This window comes from Lepidochelys kempii, chromosome 8, assembly GCF_965140285.1.
Source record: "Lepidochelys kempii isolate rLepKem1 chromosome 8, rLepKem1.hap1, whole genome shotgun sequence".
NCBI classification, from domain to species: Eukaryota; Metazoa; Chordata; order Testudines; family Cheloniidae; genus Lepidochelys; species Lepidochelys kempii.
This window is the reverse complement of record NC_136387.1, coordinates 11,357,445-11,378,990: the sequence shown is the minus strand read 5'-3', so window position 1 is coordinate 11,378,990 and position 21,546 is coordinate 11,357,445. Positions and strand designations below refer to the sequence as shown.

The window sequence follows — 21,546 nt, the reverse complement described above, 5'->3', positions numbered from 1 at the left end:
AAAATAAGAGCTAATTGGGATAAAACAAACTAAATGTATTTGAATTGATCAATAGTGAGTTTTTACAAACTATACAAGACAAATATTGTAGTAGAGACTGTGTAATATCACTTGTTAACCAAGCAGTTCATAAGTGGTAAGTTAATAATCTAAATTAGTTCCAAATATTATTTTAATGAAGGTTTTTGTAATTTTTGTTTAAACTGTAAATTTAATAAACTGATCTAATTTGCCCACTGATTTTGAAAAATTTTCTATTGGTTTTAATGAAAGTAGTTAAAGGGCAACATTTTAGAATAAGTGACAGGTGAAGGTAAACATACATAGGAGTACAAATGGAAGGGAATCGGGGGGGTTAATAGTAAGGGAAGACTGTGTTTCTCTGTTAGTTATAACTGCATTATTAGCTGAAATGTCAATCTGGGTACATTCTCATCCTTAAAATTAACAACATTTTTTATTTTCCTCGTCTGCCATAGTTGTTCGGGGACTGGAAAGAGCTGACTTTCTCTCACTGTGGGGTTTTAGTCACCCTGTGCTTCCTCCTTTACTTACAGTACTGCAGCTGGGAGTGCCTCAAATCCTGAAACTGAAAAAATATATATATTAAAATGGAGCTTGCTCAAAGTTGAACCTTTGTTAATGTTATTTTATGCAGCATAGAAGCACTTACAATAGCAGTAAATATTAATGCAAGTGAATGAGTTACTTGTATATTTTTAAGTATTTTCATAACTCTCGTCCACTACCCCTCCACCAAAAAAGTAACTGAAATACCTCAAGACTTTGCTTTTCCCTAAAACTAAACATGAAACCTTGTTTCAACTCTAAACTGCTCTAATAAAGCGGTTTGTAATTATTGCTGTTGTGAACTCTGATTTCAAGGGTGTGTAACATGACTGCTTTTAACCCCACTGGCCTCAATCTGTCAGTGGGTTAGCTCACATGTTTTTAATTAAAGATTCACAAAACTGGTTAAACAGACCTCAGATTTGTCTCCCCCAAAAGAGCTGTTTTATGTACCTATATCTTTTTTTAACAAGGGACTTTTATCTTTTGAATTTCCCAGCAATCCAATGAAATAATAGTCTCAAATGTTTAAAAAAACTGCCCATGCTTGGTTACATCATAAGGAAGCAGGCATACTCCTGTGGATATCGGAATAGTATGGTGGACCTGAGTTCTGTCTCTGGTGCGCTCACTGACTTGATGTCACCTTGAGCTAATGACTACCATTGTAGGGGTATGTCTACCCAGCAAAGAAAAGCCTACAGCTGGCACTTGCCAGCTGACTTGGGCTCACAGGGCTCAAGCTGTGGGGCTGTTTCATTGCTGTGTAGATTCCAGGCTGGAGCCCGGGCTCTGGGACCCTCCAAACTCAGAGTGCTAGAGCCTGGGCCTGAGCCCACGCCCGGAAGTCTACATACCAGTGAAACCACCATGAGCCCAGGCTGGCTGGTATGAGCCAGCTGTGGGTTTTTCTTAGCTGTGTAGACATACCCTGGACTGCAGTTGCCCTATTTGTGAAATGAGGATAGTGCAACTGCAGAGAAGGAACAAGTGCTTTTAGATCTGTGAATGAAAAGTATCAAAACAAGTGTTAGGAGACTTTCTCTGATCTTCCCAAATGTTAATAAATTCAAGAGAGGATTGTACCTTCTCTCCAGCAGGAAGAAAAGAGAAAAAAAGTCAGTTTTGACTGAAGCTACTTGCAGTTTGGAATAGTAAGAGAACACATCTGTAATGAATTGTTGGTTAGTTGCGATCAAACGTGTGTACATGCAGTTTATCAAATGGTTGTGCAGTGTGTTGCGTGGACATGCTAATCATTATATTGGGTACATCTCTCTGCACGCACATGCGCACACACTCTGCTACAAGACGGTTTTTGTGGAGCTGAACATGCCCACTGAAGTATCCTAATCTCACTGGTGAGACAACTACCATATGTTAGTTGGATCTGTCCTAGATCTTTTTAACTGAAATACCTGACTGACCTTTCCTTGAGTGCCACAGGAAAAAACCCTGCTGAATCATATTTATCTTAGATACTGTCCCCACAGCCAAAAGGGAGATATTGATCCTTTGAGTTGATTTTGGAGTTTAGAGACATACACACACGCCTATTTTTTATGAAGACTTTTTAACTAAAAATATGTTGATTCTGAAATATGAATTAGTTTTCTATTTTAGGCCAAGATGGAGCTATACTTGCTTTCAACAATTAAAAAAAAGAATTGTATTTCATAAAATAAGTCATGCTATATATTTTTAGTTAAAGATTATCATATCTTCCATAGGGAAAGCATGTGCAATTCCTGGTGGATTTATGGGAAGAGAGAAAGTTGGGGACCAATAAGATGGGAAGTCCCAGGGAGTCTAGTGGGAGGACAAAGGATATGCCATCTAGAAGTAACAGATGATAGTAGGCTACTGCAAAACAACAGGGACGATGTTAGGGGTTGCCAAACAGAGCCTGTTCTAAGGAATATTATAGGAGAACTAGGGGTATGGTAGATGTATCCAAGTCCAGAGTTTGGGCAAGCATTAGAGCTTTTGACTATTTATTGACACTGAATTTCAAACTTTTATCTTTCCCTTCTTCCCCCAAGAATCATAAGTTTTTACAGTGTTAGTATTGGTTTTGAGAGGGCTCCTACATACTTCCATGCTTTTGTTTCTACAATGTTTTAAATATTTTGGCTTTAGTAGGTATATTTAATTCTCTGCATCATTTAAAAAAAATCTTGATTTCACTTAGTATTATAAGTGAACACACATAAAAAACTTTGAATATTGCTTTTAAATAAAAGCACACTGCCCTCCTTTATACCTGTATTATTTTAGACCTGGAAATATCCAAAACTAGCCTGTTTTCCCCATGTATAATTTGAAAGTTGTTCTCTGACCCAAAAGAAACATTGAACTTGTAAAGTTCAGTAAATGTGGCTGGTGACTTTGCCCAAGCCGCTGTCTCCAAGGCTAAAAAGGACTGAGTCTGCTGAGGAGAACAAGGTACTTTGCCACACGAGGTGGCAGAAGTGGAATAGTGAGTGAGTAAGGCTCGGTGGCAAGCCATCTCAGGGCAGGGTTTTTAAAAAAAAAAAAAAAAAAATCGAGGATGTAGCAAAGGCGTTGGTACAGGCCACTGCGGCCGAACAAGAAGCTACCAGGGTACAGATGGTGACCCACCAAGAGGCAGTAAGAGTCCAACAGGAGACTAACCAATTATTGATGAACCAGGCAGCCCAAGATCGAGCCACCCTGACTGAAGTAGTGAACCAGTTGAAATGTGAGAAACCCACTCCTGGGCTGTTCACGCACAGCCTCTGGCATGTAAGCTGCTCCTTGGATTGTACAACCAAATAACACTAGCCGGTGTCTCCGGTCCCAGACACAACCCTGGGAACCTCCGTCTTGCAGTGTCCAGTTATGCCCGCTGGACGCTGCAAGCTCATATGAGTTTGTCAATATAACACAGACATTGATATGCACCAGGCTTGTTATCCCAAGGGGAGTCTCTCACATGCTTCAAACCAAATGCACTGCTTTAGATAGAATAAACAAACAGATTTATTAACTACAAAGATAGATTTTAAGTGATTATAAGTCAAAGCATAACAAGTTGGATTTGGTCAAATGAAATAAAAGCAGAACGCATTCTAAGCTGATCTTAATGCTTTCAATGCCCTTACAAACTTAGATGCTTCTCTCCACAGGCTGGCTGGTTGTCCTTCAGCCAGGCTCTTCCCTCTGATCCGTGCTTCAGTCGCTTGGTGGCGATGTCTGTAGATGGAGGTGGAAGAGAGAGGAACAGCATGGCAAACGTCTCTCCCTTTTATCATGTTTTTTCTTCTCTCTTGGCTTCGTGCCCCCCCCCCCCCGGAGTCAGGTGAGCATTACCTCATCGTAGTGCCTGTCGGACCAAGGAAAAGGGGGTGACTCACTCGAGAGCCAACAGATCCTTTGTTGCTTCCTAGACCAGTGTCCTTTGTTCCTGTGAGGCTGGGCTGGGTTTGTCCCATACGTGCCCTGATGACGTGTGAACTGCCCCTCTACTCTTGGAGAGTTTTTGCCTGAGCTTATTTTAAGCCATGAAGACACATTTTCAGCCTAATAACAATATACATGAAATTACAACCTATAACATCACTATAATAACAATGCTCCGTGCATCATGAGCCTTCCGAAGACAGACGACACGACAAACTTTGCATTAGATACCACACAATCATTTTATAAGGATGAACATGGTGGTGTGGGGTGTTCCCATGAGGTACAGAATGTCACACCTATATTGTAAGGTAATATTTGAGCGGTTATATTGTGAGCCTCTGAGATTATGTAAATCACCAGACAGAAGAGGGACATTAATTAAAGTGAGGTACTGATATGCAATGGAAGGTGTTACATTCTGCCCAACAGGAAAGGTCCATTGACACCAGACATAGATACTGTGGGGCATTAAAGAGGACAAACGATGTGTGTTCTACCCTCCCCCATGAAGACGAGTCTTGTGAGTGGATTCCTCCTGTTGGGAGTTTGCAGCTCAGGGCATGTAGCAGGAGAGAGAGAAAAAAACCCTAACCTGAAGGAACTGATTAATCTCTGTGCTTGGACTCAGGGGAAGTGGGGATGGGGATTTTCTAGGCATAAACAAGAGATCCCCAGTTGCTTAGCCTGAGTTAGCCCTAAAGGACATATAGAGCTCGCTGAATATAGAGGCTTCTATTGCCTTTTGAAACTTAAATTGTAACTCCATTTGTGTACACGTTTACCTGCTTTAACCTTGTAAATAACACTCTAATTTCCTTTTCCTAGTTAATGAATCTTTATATTCATTGCCTTTGATGTGAGATCTAAGGTGCAATTGACTGGGGTAAGTGACTGCTCCTTTGGAGCTGGGAGTAACCTGAATGTTGCTGTGATTCTTGGTGTTAGTGGCCAGGTATCACACAAATACGCTCCTCTGGGTAGCGAGATAGATTGGCATACACAAGTAGACTGTCCGTGACTCCACGGTTAGGCTGTTACAGTGCATGCAGTGTTTCCACTTGATAATTGGTTGGTGAATTCTAAGGTGATGTCTACACTACTGTGGTACGTTGACCTAAGTTACACAACTCCAGCTACGTGAATAACCCTGGGCCTGAGCGCAAAGCCACCGCCTGCTTTTCAGCCTTCCCCGGCCTTCCCGCGCGAACAGCTGATTCGCGGGAGGTCGGAGAAGCAGGGCGGGACGGCGCGTTCAGGGGCGGAGGCGGAGTGGAGGTGAGCTGGGGCTGGGCGGGGAGCTGCCGGTGGGGGCTCTGCACCCACCAAATTTTCCCTGTGGGGGCTCCAGCCCCGGAGCACCCACAGAGTTGGTGCCTAAGGCGCCACTTTTGATGTGATCAGTAGGGGAAGCAGCCGCTCCCCCTGCTCCTCCTCAGCTACGCTACCCCACCCTTAGGAGCCAGAGGGACCTGCCGGATGCTTCCCGGGAGCTGCCCCAGATAAGTGCCGCTGGGACTCCCCAGCTTGCCCCCTGGTAGGTCCCTCTGGCTCTTAGGGGCGGGGTGGGGTGGGCACCCACAACGGTGGCCCACGAGACCCTCCTGCCCAGTTCTGGGGGCAGACAGGGGAAGGGGTTGGATGAGGCAGAGGTCCTGGGAGGGGCATCAAGGAACGCGGGGTTTGGATGGGGCAGGACCCCCTCATGTGGTGAGGAGGAAACCGGTTGCTAAGATTTTGGCAGCTCATCACTGGGTATGTGCCCTGTTTCTTAAGTCTGCCCTGAGGTTGGTACATTCTTTGAGTCACTACAGGCCGTGTTACACACACTATGTACACTTTTACTCTGCTGTGTGCGCTAATGTCTTTTCCTTCCCATGGACGAAATTTTTAGGTAGATTTTCTATGGGGGGTAGGGAAAAAAAAACACCTCACTTTTGGTTGCTCAGATTTTATTTGGGATTTTGTACACTTCCATTTAATGTAAGTTTTCATTTATAAGTTGCCAGTAGGATTTGAGTGGTCACAGTTCTGGATGCGAACATGAGATGATATATCAGGATACACACTCTGCATTGGCATCATTACTCCAATTTTAGATCCCTTCCTGATCCAGCCTCTGCTTCTCAATGGCCTGATAAAGGCCAGTTTTATGCAAGAACCTTTAGGGGAGGATAAAGGAAGAGTCAACGTTCTGATAGACATCAGATCCTCTTGGCTATGTCTACTCTGGCAGCATACATAAAATTAAGATTTTCAGGGTTGGTATTTTTGAGGGATGGCGGGAAAGACTTTTCCCCCCCTTAAATTAACCATGGCATACTTCAAGCTCCTTGTTCTCATACTACTTTCCCCTTTCTACAAGGTTGTCCTTACTTTAGGTCCTCATTTTGTTCCATCATCTAAGTGTGTGGAGATCTATAGGGGGAAAGGGGTGTATTCTGGTCCTGTTGATGGAGACGTTGTACTGTTTTAAGGGTGAATGTGTTGTACTTGGATTTGAATACAGGACAGACAGTTCTGAGTGAAACATGGGCCTTGGCCTACTCTATAGTTATGCTTTGCTTAGCTTTTAACTTTTGTGTAGATTGTTCTTCTTCCATAGGTCTACAATTGCCTAGAAAAGTAAAATTATTTAATGACCAGTATTTAAAGTTTATCAAAGACTTTTATCTATGGTAGCTCAGTTACCTGTTTTTACTTCACTGAGTAAGATTCCATCATCAATGGCATTATTATTTCCAAAGGGTTTAATGCATCTCACAATCAGGCCATTAAAAGGAGCATACACTCCTGATCCATCCTGGCATTTAACGATCACTGCTAGGTGCTTTCTGCCATTTCTGAAAATATGGACATATGTAAGTAATGACACTACTTATTGACATGTTCTCCAGCCATAAAGCCTGTTACAATGTACCAGGTAGATTCTTTAAAGCAAAATGAACTAGCTTTAGCTTATTTACACTTAAAATTTGTATTTCTGTAATGGAAGTAGAAAAGTTTGAAGTTTCAATCTAGGTTTAAATTATTGCAAAACTCTCAACTACTAAGCAGAGCTGGTAAAAAATGGATTTTATTATGAATTGTTTTTAAATGTTCCCTCAATCTTTGTGTGTGGCATTTTCCCAGCTTTCTAAACAAAGAAAAAAAGAAACTCCTAAACTGAAATATTTTCCTCTGTCAAAACTGAAAAAAAGCAAAATAAACAAACAAAAATCACACTTTGGAGATTTTGTTTCTCAGCGAAAATCCAGGAAAAAAAATCTATGAACAAAATGGAAATTTTCTTTCGCTTGTGTTAGGGGTGAGGCAAAGAAATCTTTCATTAAAACAAACAAAAATATTTTATGGAAAGTTGACCATCTCGGCCGTTAGCACCATGAAATTAGAGATTTTAGCTGTCTGTCCACTTACATATGAAGCTAAAAAGAACACTTGAAGTGAGACCTTTCACTGCTGTAAATGCAATGAGGAACTTAATTGAAGCTATCCTGATTTACACTATCTGATCATCTCACCCATGAGCTGGGAGATTGAGGTGACTCAGCTGATTGGAAGTGAGATTACAGACCATATCATTTTTACTAACTGGTTCAGTTCTGCCCCAGATCTATAGCAACAGTCAACAGAAAAGGGAAATTATCTGGTGGTTCCAGACCAGATCCTACTGGGCAAGTGTCCGGTCCCTATCACAAAAATAAACTGAAGTGGCACTAAAGTAGTTTGGGACAATTGTTTGACAGCCTCATCAATGAAAGCCAATGAATGAATGAATCTGAAGACAACTTCTACTCCCATTCTACCAGATGAGGTCTACTGCACATTGGAAGGACATTCACTCTGTTCTTTAGTCAATTGCTTTGCAGTGTTATTCTAACACTTCAAAAGCCTTAAATGCTTGGAAAAGACGGCTAAGCTCGCTAGTCTATTTTGTTCTCTATTAGCATTCTTATTATTTAAGCAACAATGAACAACCCCAAAAAGCCATTACCAAAAACCCTGTGTCCAAATTATACTACCTTGGAGGTCCACAATATCCACAGCGATACTTATCAGAGCCCCTTATGCTGTTCCAAGGATTCCCATTGGAGATTTGTGCCCATTGTCCTGCAGCAACTCAAGAAGAAATGGAATGCACAAAAGTAAGTGCATTTTCTATTTTTGTACAGGACAGAATGTTGCATATTAAATATTTTCTGTGCAAATAATTGATTAAAAATAAGAAATTGAAATTCATTAGTGATCTGTTAGTGTCACTTTCCAATACACATTGTGTGTCTTGCACAAAACAGTGGCTCTTTCTTTAACTTAGTGGAAGCAGATGTATTTGTCTTAAGTGGAATACACAGTTCAGAAGACAAGACTTTGATTTTTTTATTTATTTAGTTATTCTTACACCTAAAAAAAAAAATGACACCAACAAGTTTCTTTATAGACTCCTAAAAAGGTTACCATGCTTCACTGTTGCCTCCTTAACTAACTTTTTATTGTTTTGTACAGCACTGGTACAATGGAATCCTGGTCCATTACTACGGCTCCTAGCTGCTACCTCAATACAAATAATTAACTTAGGCTAAGGGTCAGACGCCTTCAGTGGAAATGTATTGATGTTAATCAAGGATCTAAGGACCTCATTTAGCTCTTAAATAGAAGAGTATATAATGGGGGAGGTTATAGATGTTGGGTTTTCATCATGCTGACCTTCAGAAGAGTGCTTCACAAAACATTTTATGGCTGTTTGCTAGTTTTCAACCCTAGTTTTCACAATGAGGCTTTATCTGTGCTAGATTTTTCTTAAAATTTCCTACAGTTACTACTACTGTTGGAAACAGCAAAAAAGCTACTGTAGACTGATCACTGGTCTTCCAACCATCCTGTTATCCAACTTTGCCAAGGGCAGCTCTAGCCACAGTGTGATTAAAATGCAATGCAGCTATTGTTGAACCCCCCTGATTCTACTACTGGAATTTCTCCTGGGTTCACTGTAGGAAATTTACAGAAAGACCTTGTGTGGACTAGGCTAGAGATTTTGGGCCTGATTCTGATTTCATTCTGGTTATAAATCAATTAAGTTAAACTGGAGTGAGATCAGAACTGGGTCATTTCTCTAAATCTCAAGAGTTTCTCAATGTGATTTTATCTAACAGCATAGCTATTATGTTGCATAGCTAATAACTTGGATGGTTGTATATACCTGTATTCTTAGGTCTCAAAAACTAATTTACATTCTTTAAACCACTTAGTGTGTCAAATCACTAACTCCATATCACTGACACACGTTTTTTATTTTCTCAGATAATAGATTTTTAAAACATTGTATTTTACATTAACTCTTCATAAAATAAATACTCCAGGATAGATTTCCCTACAAGAATATTTAGTTAATAGTAAACCTGATGCACTTCTACTACAAAGTCTGTTTTGAAATAAAAGCATCAAGAAAATGTATGACATAATCTTAATTTACCAGAGGAAACCAAACCAGCAAAAACAATCATTTTGAATGTGAGCATTTTGCACCTGTTTCACCAGAGTTCTCTATCAAATCAAAGTTATAATGTATAGTCTTTTTGCTATTTGTGTGTTCTACAAAGGCTGTTTGTCTTCCCAGCCAATCAGACTTGAGTAGAGTATTGAAACGATATAAGGCAGTATTCTCAGATTAGGCAATTAGGATGTTAACAGAAAATACAACTGTTGAAAGTCAAGTGCAATAGTTACCTACTTGCCACATAAAATCAGACAAATGAAACAGCCTGAGAAATTGCACAGCTTGTGATGAGGGGCTGTAATTGTGCCAAGAGAGGTGGCAGAAAGGGGAGTGGAACTCAAAGTAGTGCCTATGCCCTGTGGTTCATGAGAAATAGAAGAGTGGTTCAGTGGCTCTGGCATGTAAACTGTGTGGAGCATGGTGGTACGGGACAATTACCTTTCCCCTCCATGTTCCCAGCTATTGTGCATTCTGTACAGTGCAGTATGTGCAACAAGTCCACAAATTACAATGAACACAAACTGTCAGTTTGTAGCGAGAAATGTCACAAAAGTATATCTGTGCCTGGAGAAGCGATGGATCAGAAGTCATGGGCCTTCCATGGCAAAGGCGTGATTAGTCAGGATTGCACTTCAGGAATATTGGTGATTTCCTACCCGCTGTTCTGTAGGGGTGTAGGTCAATAGGTATTCCCTCAGCTCTACTGGTGCTGAGTTATTTAAGCCTTTCATTGTGCTGCATACTTTGGCTATTAACATTCATGAAATTAGAGCCAGTGCAATGCTTGGTGCATAGGGATCACCAACATTTGGTTTTCGGAGAGCAGGGCTCAAACTGCTGTTTTACCTCATTCTGTGGCAGCTATAATCTGCTGGTTGCTTTCAGAAGAAGCCCCAAATGGTGTTTCGCAGTCTGTCACTTTGTTGTTAGCTTCTCTGATAAACTGACATTCTTTGATTCCCTAGTGCCAAGGATGTAGTGAAAGAGAATTAATGCATTGTGCTTTGAGCTTTGTACAGTTATGAGATAAAGAAATGTACTGCATTTATTTGCAGCGTTGCGTCCATTTAGCAGTCACCTTTTGAAACCAACTGTAATTAGTCGCTGATGGAAAATTAAAAAGTCTTGTATTTTTATAATATACAGGAGCTCAAAAAATTCTCCACCGGTATGAGACAAAATGTATACAATGGCAGTCTAGTCACACTGAATGGACTAGCTTGACTTCATTGGTAATGAAGTCCACAATATGATCTACAATATTTAATCTTAGAGACAACCAAAGAGAAATGGGGTAGTGAGCTGGTTGCAGATCCTTAAAGTATTTAGGCCCCTAGCTCCCATAGATTTCAGTGGGAATCAGGTGCCTAAATTCATACCCATAGTTCAACGAAGGCAAATATAGTTGCTCAGCTTGCATAACAGAGGCATGTGGAAGGCATCTGGATACAGACTCTGAATGCGGTGCTCAGCTTCCTTACTAATTTAGGATCCTGAATCTCATTTTCAAAAGTGATTTAGGCAGTTAGGAGCCAAAATCCCATTGACAGTCTATTGGTATTGTCATGAAAATGGATAGTGTGAAGGCAGCTACTATCTTTAGTATTTATTTAGTAGGAACCAAATTGTTTAGTGAGTCATTTGTATAGAAGGGTATGCATCCCCTTTGCACAGAGAGCATAATGTAGTTTTCAGTTCTGTATCTGAAAAGTGCGTTGGCTAACCGTAGAACAAGTAACTAGGGCTCAGTGTGCAATTGTGTATGACCACTAGTCTGTTGTTTGTTTTATGTATTAGGATTTACTAGAATGATAAAATACAGAAAGAGAAATAATGACAAATTACAAATAAACTAAATGTATTTAACTACAATACAGAACTTAATAAGCTTTGTCTGAAAAGCTTGTATAGATTTACTAACAATTTCTTGTAGTTTCATTACAAACCAGCAGGCTGTGCTAGCTGATAGATTTGGTTGCAAGTCACTATTGGCAGTTCTGTAGCATGTATCTTCAAAGTATTTGGTTTTATAGTAACCTCACTGTTATCACACATGGATAAGCAGAAGACGAGGCTCTATTGTTTCCCAATACTGATTTAAAATGGCTTCATTTGGAACTTTGTTAACCTCTTTAGATTATACTTTCAGGGACTGAGCCCAAATATCCCTCTCAGTACACAGACGACACCCACACCCACCCCACCCCAAGTTATCCTCTAGATGCAAAGCTAATGACTTGGCTGGCTGTATATACTCTAGTTTTCAGACCTATTAAGAGTAATTTAGAACAACCTTAACTTTGCAATTCTCATGGCATTTCTTTAAACAAACACAATGAAAGTATGCAGCACAATGAACATAATATATTCAAAAAATATTTAATCATGCCAAATAGTTGATAAAATATATGCACATGGATGCTTTATGTTTTGTCAGTTAATAGGTCTTTTAAAATATTGTTTTACATTAACTCTTCATAAACTAAATATATCAGGATGGATTTTGCTGCAAGAATATTTAGCTGATATTCAAGCTTCTGCTAAAAAGTCTGTTAAACCCTCATGAAAATACATGAAATAGTGATCTTAACTTACCAATGGGAACCTAGCCAAAAAACAGTAAGTATGTGTGTGAACATTTTGCAGCTGTTTTACCAGAAATCTCTCTTAAAATCAGCATTATAATGTACGCTGTGTCTTTTGCTATTTGTGTTCTAGAAAGGTTTAATCTGTCTGCCTACCCATTCACACATGAGTTGAGCTTTGAAACTATGTAAAGCAATTCTCAAATTAAGAAACTGGGATGTTAAGAGAAAATACAACTGTTGATATGACCAGTTGTGAAAGGAAAATGCAATAATAAGCCCCTTGCAACATGAAAAACAGACGGAGCTGGAACAAGGGCCTGAAAAATTGCACAGCTCTTGAGCATCTGCATTTGCGACATGTCCTCCCAACTACAACAGATAAGATTAAAAAAGGTGCAAAAAAGGGAAGGGTACCAAGAATATAGTGCCTAAGCCCTGAGGATCTGCAAGAAATAGAGCAGATGACTCACACCCAATAAAATATCCTGGGTCTTTTATGCACAACCCATATGTCTCTCTTGCTTTGCTGCTCCTATACCCACTATTGCCTTCCCTTGATGTGTGTGCTCATTATAACCCTTCCAATGGGATCACAGAGAATGTAGCAGGCAAAGTTAAATGCTGGGTGGATTAGTATAAACTTGCACTTAAAAAGTCCCTAGATATTCTGCTGCTTTCAGAGGGAAAGTGCCATTATCCCGGGCTGCCAGGTGTTCTTCCTTTCCAGTGGTGCATTGGCACTGACATGCATACTGTGTAGAGCAGCAGGTGATGGCTGCCTGGTGATATCAGGTAATTAATTATATTTCCTCTTTCCAGTGCAGTGCTTGGAGCCTAGGGATCACCTCTATGTGGTTGTTGGAAGAGCAGGGCTCAAGCTATTGTTCTATGTTGTTCCATGGCAGCAGCCATCTGCTTTTGGTTTTCAAAAACTAGCCCTAAATCATTTTTTTTCAGCCTGTCACTTTATTGTTAGCTTCTCTTTTTCATTTGCATTCGTGTTACTAGGGCAATAAAATAGATTGTTGTTGGGCTTTCGTAGTTGTGGTATTAAGAAAGAAATGTGCTGTATTCATTTGCAGTGTTGTCTCTTTGTTTTCTTTTCCGAGACCAATTGTCAGTCATAGCTGAGGGAAAATTACATATACTTGAAGCCACAACATTTTTAAAGAAAGACCTAATAAAAAATATCCTGTCTGCGTAACACTGACAGACCCAGTTGTTGGCAGGCAGGATTGAACCTGGGACCTCTGGAGCTTAGTGCATGAGCTTCTACTACGTGCACTAAAAACCCTACAGCTCTAAGAGAGAGATTAATGAGTCTGCTCTACAGCCTTAGCTAAGTGGTCTCGGTGCCACTAGATGGGACAGAACACCACACCCAGGAGGTGTGTGGGTTATCCGCATGAAACTAAACTGGCAGAATATCAATATAGTTTCACTAAATGGTCTAGTTTGACTTCATTGGCAATGAAGCGCAAAATATGGTCTGTCTATTTTATCTTAGAGACCACCAAAGAGGGCAGTGGGGTAGTGAGATGGTGTAATGACGTTGGCTTATCATAAATAAAAGAAGTAGAAGAGGAGCATGTAAAGCATGCACGCTGACTGGCACAGTTTTATTAGTTATAGGCTAGACATTCAGCTGGTCTATATTAGCATAGCTCAGGGGTCAGCAACCTTTTAGAAGTGGTGTGTCGAGTCTTCATTTATTCACTTTAATTTAAGGTTTCGTGTGCCAATACTACATTTTAACGTTTTTTAGAAGGTCTCTCTCTGTAAGTCTATATATTGTATAACTAAACTATTGTCGTATGTAAACAAGGTTTTCAAAATGTTTAAGAAGCTTCATTTAAAATTAAATTAAAATGCTGATCTTACACCGCCAGCCTGCTCAGCCCGCTGCCGGCCTGGGGTTCCATTCACCTAGGCCGGCAGCGGGCTGAGTGGGGCCTGTGGCCGGGACCCCGGCTGGCAAGGGGCCGGCAGCCAGAACCCCAGATCGGCAGCGGGCTGAGTGGCTCAGCCCGCTGCCGGTCTGGGGTTCCGTCCGCCAGTTCCTGCCAGTCAGGGTCCCGGCTGCCAGACCTGCTCAGCCCGCTGCCGGTCTGGGGTCCCGGCCCTGTCCACATAGAGTAGATACCTACTTTCTCCCTGGTTCTGGCCCATTCTCTTCCTCTCTCTGCACTGAGATGAGGGTGGGAGTGCACTGAGAACAGGTCTGGGGGTGCAGGGTCTGGCCAGGAGCTAGAATGAGGGAGGGGGCTCAGGGTTGGGGCAGGAGGTTTGGGTGTGGAGCGCTTACCTAGGCAGCTCCCATTTGGTGCGAGGGGTGGAGGTGGGAATGTGGGTGTATGTGTGCAGGAGCTCTCATTTGGTGGTGGGGATGTGGGGGGTGCAAGAGTCAGGGCATGGGGTGTGGGGGGGCTGGCTATGTGTGGGGGGTGCAAGAGTCAGGACTGGGTTTGTGGGGGGGGTGCAGGGGTCAGGCACGGGGCTGGGGTGTGGGGGGGTGCAGGTGTGTGTGAGGAGGGGTCGGGGCAGAGGGCTGGGGGTGCGGGCAGGGGTCGTGGGGGTGCTCCCAGCCCTCTGCCCTGAGCGGCTCACGGCAGGGGGCTGGAGGGGATACGCCGATTCCACCCCCTTCCCTAAGGTCCCCGGAGCAGAGAGCCCGCTGCGGCTCCGCTTTGCCCTTTCCCCCTCCGTAGCAAGGGCCGTCAGCTGATTGGCCGCAGGGAGGAAGAGGAGGAGGGGCAGGAACCCTGCAGGCTCGGGAAAGAGGCGGGGGCAGGGGGAAGCTTGCCTGCCCTGCAAGGAGAGAACGGTGGGCGGAGAAGAGTGGGCCGGGCCGGGCCGGATTTTTAATGGCACGTTGCTGTCCCCGGCAGACCGCAGCGTGCACGCGTGCCATAGATTGCCAACCCCTGACATAGCTCATCAAAGTCACACCAGCCAATCTACACAACGTAATGTGACTAGAATGCCAGCCTGCTGGTTTGATTTCAGCCCCGAGGAGAATTTTTTTTGAGATCCTTCTTTACATATGTGGATAGTCAGTAGATCAACACCAATTTACAGCACCTGAGGATCTGGCCAGTTCATAAGAGTTCACAGCCATTCTAAGAGTTTACCTTATTCTTTACTAGATGCAACATAACTTCCAAGACCTACACATCCACTTCACTGAAGGTATTTGATTTGATACCCTAGTAACAAGCCTCTAGTGCTTGTGAGGTTATTTAACAAATGCCATCTTCTGTGGAGATTTAAACATTTTGAAGCGTGTATTGATTTTTACCTCATGATAGTAAGTCAAATGTGTTTAGTGTGGCACAGAAACTGATTCTGAGCACCACTTTTCCTCTGAGCTGTATTCAATGCTTTCCTAATCTGGTTTAAGAATTTTAAAAAAGGTGATTCCCATGAAAAGGGGTTTTGTGAAGGCTGCTTCTGTCTTGAGCAGTTACTCAATAGGAAGCTTGTTATCTTTAGCAATAGATTTTATAGAAGGATTCATTGCACCCATGCACAGATCACACAGGGTAAATTTTCAATTCTGTACCTTTAAAAGTGAATTGGTTGAATTTAAAAAAATAATTAGGGCTCAATATCTAACCATGTGTACAGCTACTAGAACAAGATTTAGTGATTTCTGTTTCCTATATTAGGATTTAGTAGAATGATAAAATACAAAAGGAGAAACAATAAGAAAAAATAAAACTCAAAACCCAACAAAAATAAAACTAAACTAAATGAAATTTAACTCCAATATAGGACTAAATAAGCTGTGTTCAAAAAGCTTGGATAGTTACACCAATTGCTTGTATTGTGGTTTTCACTAAGAACCAGTAGTCTTCCCTCGTTGATCAGTTTTCCAGCCTCTAGATTTGGTCACAAGTCACTTTGAAGCTATAATTTGTTTTGGAATTGTAAGTGTTCGGCTTTATTGGTTTTACTGTTGTTCTCAGGGAAGTATAATCAAAAGACAAAGCCCTATTCTGATGCAAATATTGATTGTAAACGGCTCCATCTGTTAGCTTGGGAAAATCACTTTGCCATTCCAGGCTGCGTGTTCCCTATCTGTGCAATGGAGATAATGAATGCACAAAGAAGGCTCAGGTGCTTTGAGATTGATGATGACAAGTAGAAAAGCATGTGTGAGAGCACTTTCTTTAATCTTTGCTGAGCTACTCAATGCAAGAGGTGGTTGTTGCTTCTCTAGAGCAGAAGAAATGAAAGAAACACATGGCAGTTTGACAGAAGCTGCTTGTAGCCTGGGAAAGAAGTCAGAGAACCTGTTGTTGATGTGGTATTGGTGTGTGTAGGCGGGGGATTACTTAGGAAGGGGTCAGCTAAAGGGAAAGGGAGGGGGCTGAGTGGGACAGGGCAGGAGAGGAGAGGTGGGATGACCAGATGTGGAGTGAAGGGAAGGTGAGGAGACTGTGAGTGTAATTGCAGCATGTGGAGACATACCTGACCTAGCCTTGATCTAATTAGGCGAAGGAAAATGCATCCTTTTAAAGCACAGGGGAGAACCACTAGAACACACAGGATATAAATCCTGACTGCCTGGCTTGGGGTGTAAGTGATTTTTATGGGCTTCTCTATAAACTTCAGTTACAATGAAAAGATAATAGAAATATTATCTTTTTGTTCGCATGATGGATAAACTGTTCCCTTAGACTCTACAAATCTCTCTGCCTTTCAACGGAATAAAGAGGTTGTCCTGCTTCTCTTATTACCTGGACTCATTTAGAAATGCAAAAAGAGAGAGCACTTCTCTTCTTAAAGAGCTCATACCAAAAGTCCGTGCATATAATGAAGCAATTGTAGTTTAGGTATTAGACAAAGATACAACATTAAAACAAGTATTCATATCAAAAAAGGTTGCAATGGACAGGTTGGTATTTCTGGCATAGTTTATTGCAGAGCATGAGATTATAGTGACATAAGCACCAGCAAGCCAAACTGATAGACACATGGCTACTGTGACTGACATATACATTTCTATTTTGCTGTATGTCTAAAACATCTTTTTGTTTCCCATGCACTATACTTTTGTAATGTAGCCTGTCTGGGGAGGTGGGGAAGTAATTTTATTTGGGATTTTGTACATTTCCATTTAATGTACATTTCCGTTTTATAAATTGTGAGAGGGGTTTACATGAGATATCATACCAGGATATACACTTTGCATTGGCAGCATTACTCCAAGTTTTTGCCCCTTCTTGATTCAAACTCTGTATGTAACCAGCCTGATGTAGAACATATATGTGCAGAAACTTTGAGGGGAGCAGAGGAAAAACAAAAAGATTTAGGGAGGGTAAAGAAAACATCAAAGTTTATCATCATCTGATCTCCTTGGCTGGTTGTACTATGGCAATTTGAGGATTGTCTTCCAGTCTCATACTGCCATGGGTGCTGGCAGCACTACTGCAGTCTGGCCAACAGCATTCATGAAACTGGGATTAGCGGGGCAATTTGAGGAGGGAGAAAAGGTGAAGATTTTTTTCTTATGGACCCAAACTACAGTATATTTCAAGCTTCATGTTTTCATGCTCCTCCCCCTGTGCTATTTTTTCCTCTGTGGTTTCCTCACTTTAGATCAGGGGTCTCAAACACACGGCCCATGGAGTTATTTGCTACAGCCCGCCAAGGTCCTCGCACCCCCCTCCAACCCTCCAGAGTTATTTCCTGCGGCTGCCAAGTTCCCCTCACCTGCTGTCCCCCTTCCCCCACCAGCGCACCACGTCCCCGCTCCTCTGCCTACCTCCAGGCGCTTCCTGCCACCAAACAGCTGTTTGGTGGTGCTCAGCACTGTCCAGGAGAGAGTGGGGAGGAGCAGGGAGCCGCGCACTCAGGGGAGGAGGCAGAGAAGAGGAGGGGTAGAGATTTGGGGAAGGGGTTGGAATAGGAGGAGGGAGGGGGTGGAGTTGGGGTGGGGACTTTGGCGAAGGGGTTGGAATGGGGGCGGGGAAGGGGTGGGAAGAGGTGGGGCAGGGCCGAAGGGGTGGGGCGGGTGGGGCTGAGGCAGTGGGGGGCTTTTGTACCTTTATATGAACAGGTGTCAGTGATGCGGCCCTCGGGCCAATGTACTAGTCCTCACATGGCCCTTGTGATGATTTGAATTTGAGATCCCTGCTTTAGATCCTCATTGTTCTCCCATTATTTAAGTGGGTGGAGAGCTATGGAGGAAAAGGAGTATTTTGCTGGTCCTGTTGATGGAGAACGTGGCCTGTTACGTTTTTAAGGGTGAATGAATTGTACTTGGATTTTAATACGGGACCAGACCCTTTTAAGTGAAACACAAGCCTTGGCCTACTCAGTACAGTTCTTTTGCTTAAATTCGTTTAGATTGTGCTTCTTTCATAGCTCTCCAGTTGGTTAAGAATGGAAGGTGAATGTATTTAATGACTAATATTTAAAGATGATCAAAGATTTAGATATGATAGCTTCAGTTTCCTGATCCACGGAGGAAGAGGCCATTATTAATAGCATTATTCTTTCTATAAGAGTTAACTGGTCCCCCAATTATGCCACTAAAAGGTGCATACACTGTTGATCTGTCTCTGCATATTACGTCCATCCCCAGGTGCTTTCTTCCTCCAAGTCTGAAAATGTGTAAATGTGCAAGTAATGAGACAATGCTGATTCATGTATTCATTAGCCTTAAAGCCTGATACTGGATACGCCATGTAGATCAGCAGTTCTCAATGTTTCTTTTTTTCGCGGATCACTTGAAAATTGCTGAGGGTCTCGGCAGACCACTTAATGATCTTTCCAAATTTTGTTTGTACCGTTAGCTAACTATTGTAAAGTGCTTTGGAGAAAAGCACTATATTTAAAAAACACCTTAATAATAATTGGGTTTTTTGTTCTACAAATAAAAGCACACAACTCATATTTTAATATCAGTAGTCTTACCTTTCTAATGCGATGGATGTGCCCTCTCTCTCCTGCCATGGCAGCCCCCGAGCTTGGGCTGGGAAGGAGTGGTGTCTCTCCCTCTCTCCCCCACCGCAGCAACCAGAGATCTGAGGCTGGGAAGGAGGGTCATCTCTCCCCGGCAGCCGCAGCCCTGGAGCTGGAGAAAGTCACCTCTTTCTCTGGCCGCCACAGCCCTGCATGTCCCAAATTCCCCCCCACCTCCTCTTCTCACCTCACTGCCCCCTCCCACCTGCCCCATATTCACCTCAAAGCCAGCATCTCACCTTAAATGTGCATCTTCTCCAGGATCCAGGCACCTAATTAGTGGAGCCACGCCTGTGTGACTCCGCTAATTAGGTGGGTGACCCTTCATTCTCTTGTGTGCAGCTGCCCAGGCATGCACCTTAGAGGGAACTATCCATGGACCACCTGAGTGCAACTCAGTTTGAGAACCTCTGATGTAGATTATTAAAGCAACACAGGAGCTATGGCTACCATCATTAGCTTAGTTGTGTTTCGGATTTGTATTTTCTGCAATGGAGATTGAAGGGTTTGAGGTTCCAGTCCAGTTGTAATAATTGCAAATCTCTCTCCATTCTTAATCAGAGTTCTCCCATTCTCCATGTGATTCTATCATATGAGGGATTAATGCACATTGGAAGGATGTTGCCATGGTTCATGTTCAGCGAATTGTTTAGCAGTGGTGTCCTTCTGACACACTTCACAAGCCCTGAGTGCTATAAATGATGGCTAAACTCAGAAGTTTTTGTTCTTAGTCAACATTTCATTATTTTAGCAACAGCAATGAACAAACAAAACATCCCGTTCTTCACAAAAAAAAAGGGCTCTCAGCATACCACCTCGGAGCTCCATAATGTCCACAGCCATGTCTGTCACAGCTCCTTATTCTGTTACTGGGATTCCTAGCATATATCTGTCCCCGTGGTCCTGCAGCAACTTGAAAAGAAATGGAATATACAGAAGTGAAGCAAATTTTCTAGCCTTAAACAGGACAGAAATGTTTATATAAAATGTTTGCTGTGCAACTAATGAAGCTAATCTAGGTGGATGCTAGTATTTTATTAGAAATCTGTGTTATAATGTGTCACTTTCCAATACACGTTGCGTGTGTGACTCTCTCAAACTAATGGCTCTGCATTTCTTTAATATAAGTAGAATGGCTGGTTTTTAGTTTTAAGTAGAATACACTGTTCAGAAGAAAAGATTGATTTAATTTTTTTGTGTGTGTGGTAGGAGTAACTGACCCTACCAACAAGTTTTCCTGACGGAACTCTAAAAGGATGCTACGGCAATCCAAATAGTGTACCGTAAGTGAGGCTAAGGATCAGACACTACCTTCCACCTTCAATGCAAATTTATTGATAACAGTTGAGGATTTGAGGGCATTATTTCACTCTGAAGTAGAAGAATGTACACATATGAGGTCATAAGACACCATGGATGTTGGCTTTCTATTATGCTGCCCTATTCAGATGTCAACTTATATCACTGTTGGAGTCAGAAAACAAAAGAATAGTTTTCTGTAGCTGCATGTTGAGAATTTGCCAAAGCGCAGCATGAGAGTTCACATAAATAACTTTTCTGCTTTTCCAGCTTTACTAGCCCTGACTCTCAACACAGTTGACCCGCGGAACTGGGGATTTGCAGCTTGCAAGAGTTTCATTAATGCTAAGTGAGAAGTAAGCAGCTCCAAGTCCCTACTTCTATACAGCCTTCATCTAAACTCCCCTGGAGCCCATTCATGGACTTCAATGGACTCTAGATCAGGTTCTGAGCCAGGCCAAAAAGAAAAGTAAGTTACCTGAGTTTATTGAGGAAAAGAGAACCTGTTGCCTCCTTCGCTTGTTTGTGTGTGTTGATAGAGGGAAAATTATCAAAGTGGTGTGAAGCAGAGCCCTCTGTTCCTACAAAATCTCTTTATCTAGAAAAGATCTATATTCGTTGGTAGATACTCATATCAGTAGTGGTGTTTCCATTGCTATTATACAGGCCTTACTCAGCTGTCTATTTAGAGATGGAAAACCCAGAACCCATAACTCGGAAGATTATGGAGAGTAAGAGATGCATTCCTCAGAGTACTTTGCTCTCCCTTTCCCTGGTTGGTTCCTTCAGTAGGATTATCTGTACAGAAGACATTGCCTGTGTGTGCGAGCTGGTGTCAGCTGCACCCAGCACCATGTTCCAGAGCTGGGCATTCAGAGAACTGGTGCAGCTCTAAACGGTAACAGCAGCCTCAGAAGTTCAACTTCAGTGGGAGGTAGGATGACTGGTTGACAGACTGGAATCAATACATGCTAAACTTGTAAGAGCAAGTCCCAGTATTATGTTGAACTCCAGCAAAGGTTTCTTTTCCATGTGTATTATATTAATTTTGGGGGAGGAGGAGCTACTCAACCTGCTGCAGTCTGAATGTAGCATATAAATCTACATGCAATATAAACAGGAGTTTTTACACTTTCATAGCATCTGGATAGTGAAATATTATAGAACTTGAAATATGTTTGTTTGTTTTTCTAGCTAGAA

The 21,546-nt window shown here is 42.1% G+C and overlaps 1 protein-coding gene across 1 annotated transcript; it reads right to left on the bottom strand.

Moving 5' to 3' along the window:
* Window positions 1–5,988: 5,988 nt before the first annotated feature.
* Window positions 5,989–21,378, bottom strand: LOC140916433 (leukocyte cell-derived chemotaxin-2). Its single transcript, XM_073358082.2, has 8 exons — window positions 21,315–21,378; window positions 19,863–19,959; window positions 18,596–18,686; window positions 17,240–17,302; window positions 12,083–12,092; window positions 8,016–8,112; window positions 6,695–6,836; window positions 5,989–6,222 (listed from the first exon to the last, which is right to left on the bottom strand). Exons 1-8 carry the CDS (start codon window positions 21,376–21,378, stop codon window positions 5,989–5,991), a joined length of 798 nt encoding a protein of 265 aa, XP_073214183.2.
* Window positions 21,379–21,546: the final 168 nt, after the last annotated feature.

What these genes read in the sequence shown, in the direction of transcription:
- LOC140916433 (XM_073358082.2), bottom strand. Translation starts at nt 21,378, where the DNA reads ATGGAAAAGAAACCTTTGCTGGAGTTCAACATAATACTGGGACTTGCT. An exon ending in GGACATTATGGAGCTCCGAG is followed by an intron (nt 18,687 to 19,862) that starts GTGGTATGCTGA and finishes ACACATTTTCAG; the next exon opens with ACTTGGAGGAAGAAAGCACC. An exon ending in GGATATTGTGGACCTCCAAG is followed by an intron (nt 6,837 to 8,015) that starts GTAGTATAATTT and finishes CCATATTTTCAG; the next exon opens with AAATGGCAGAAAGCACCTAG.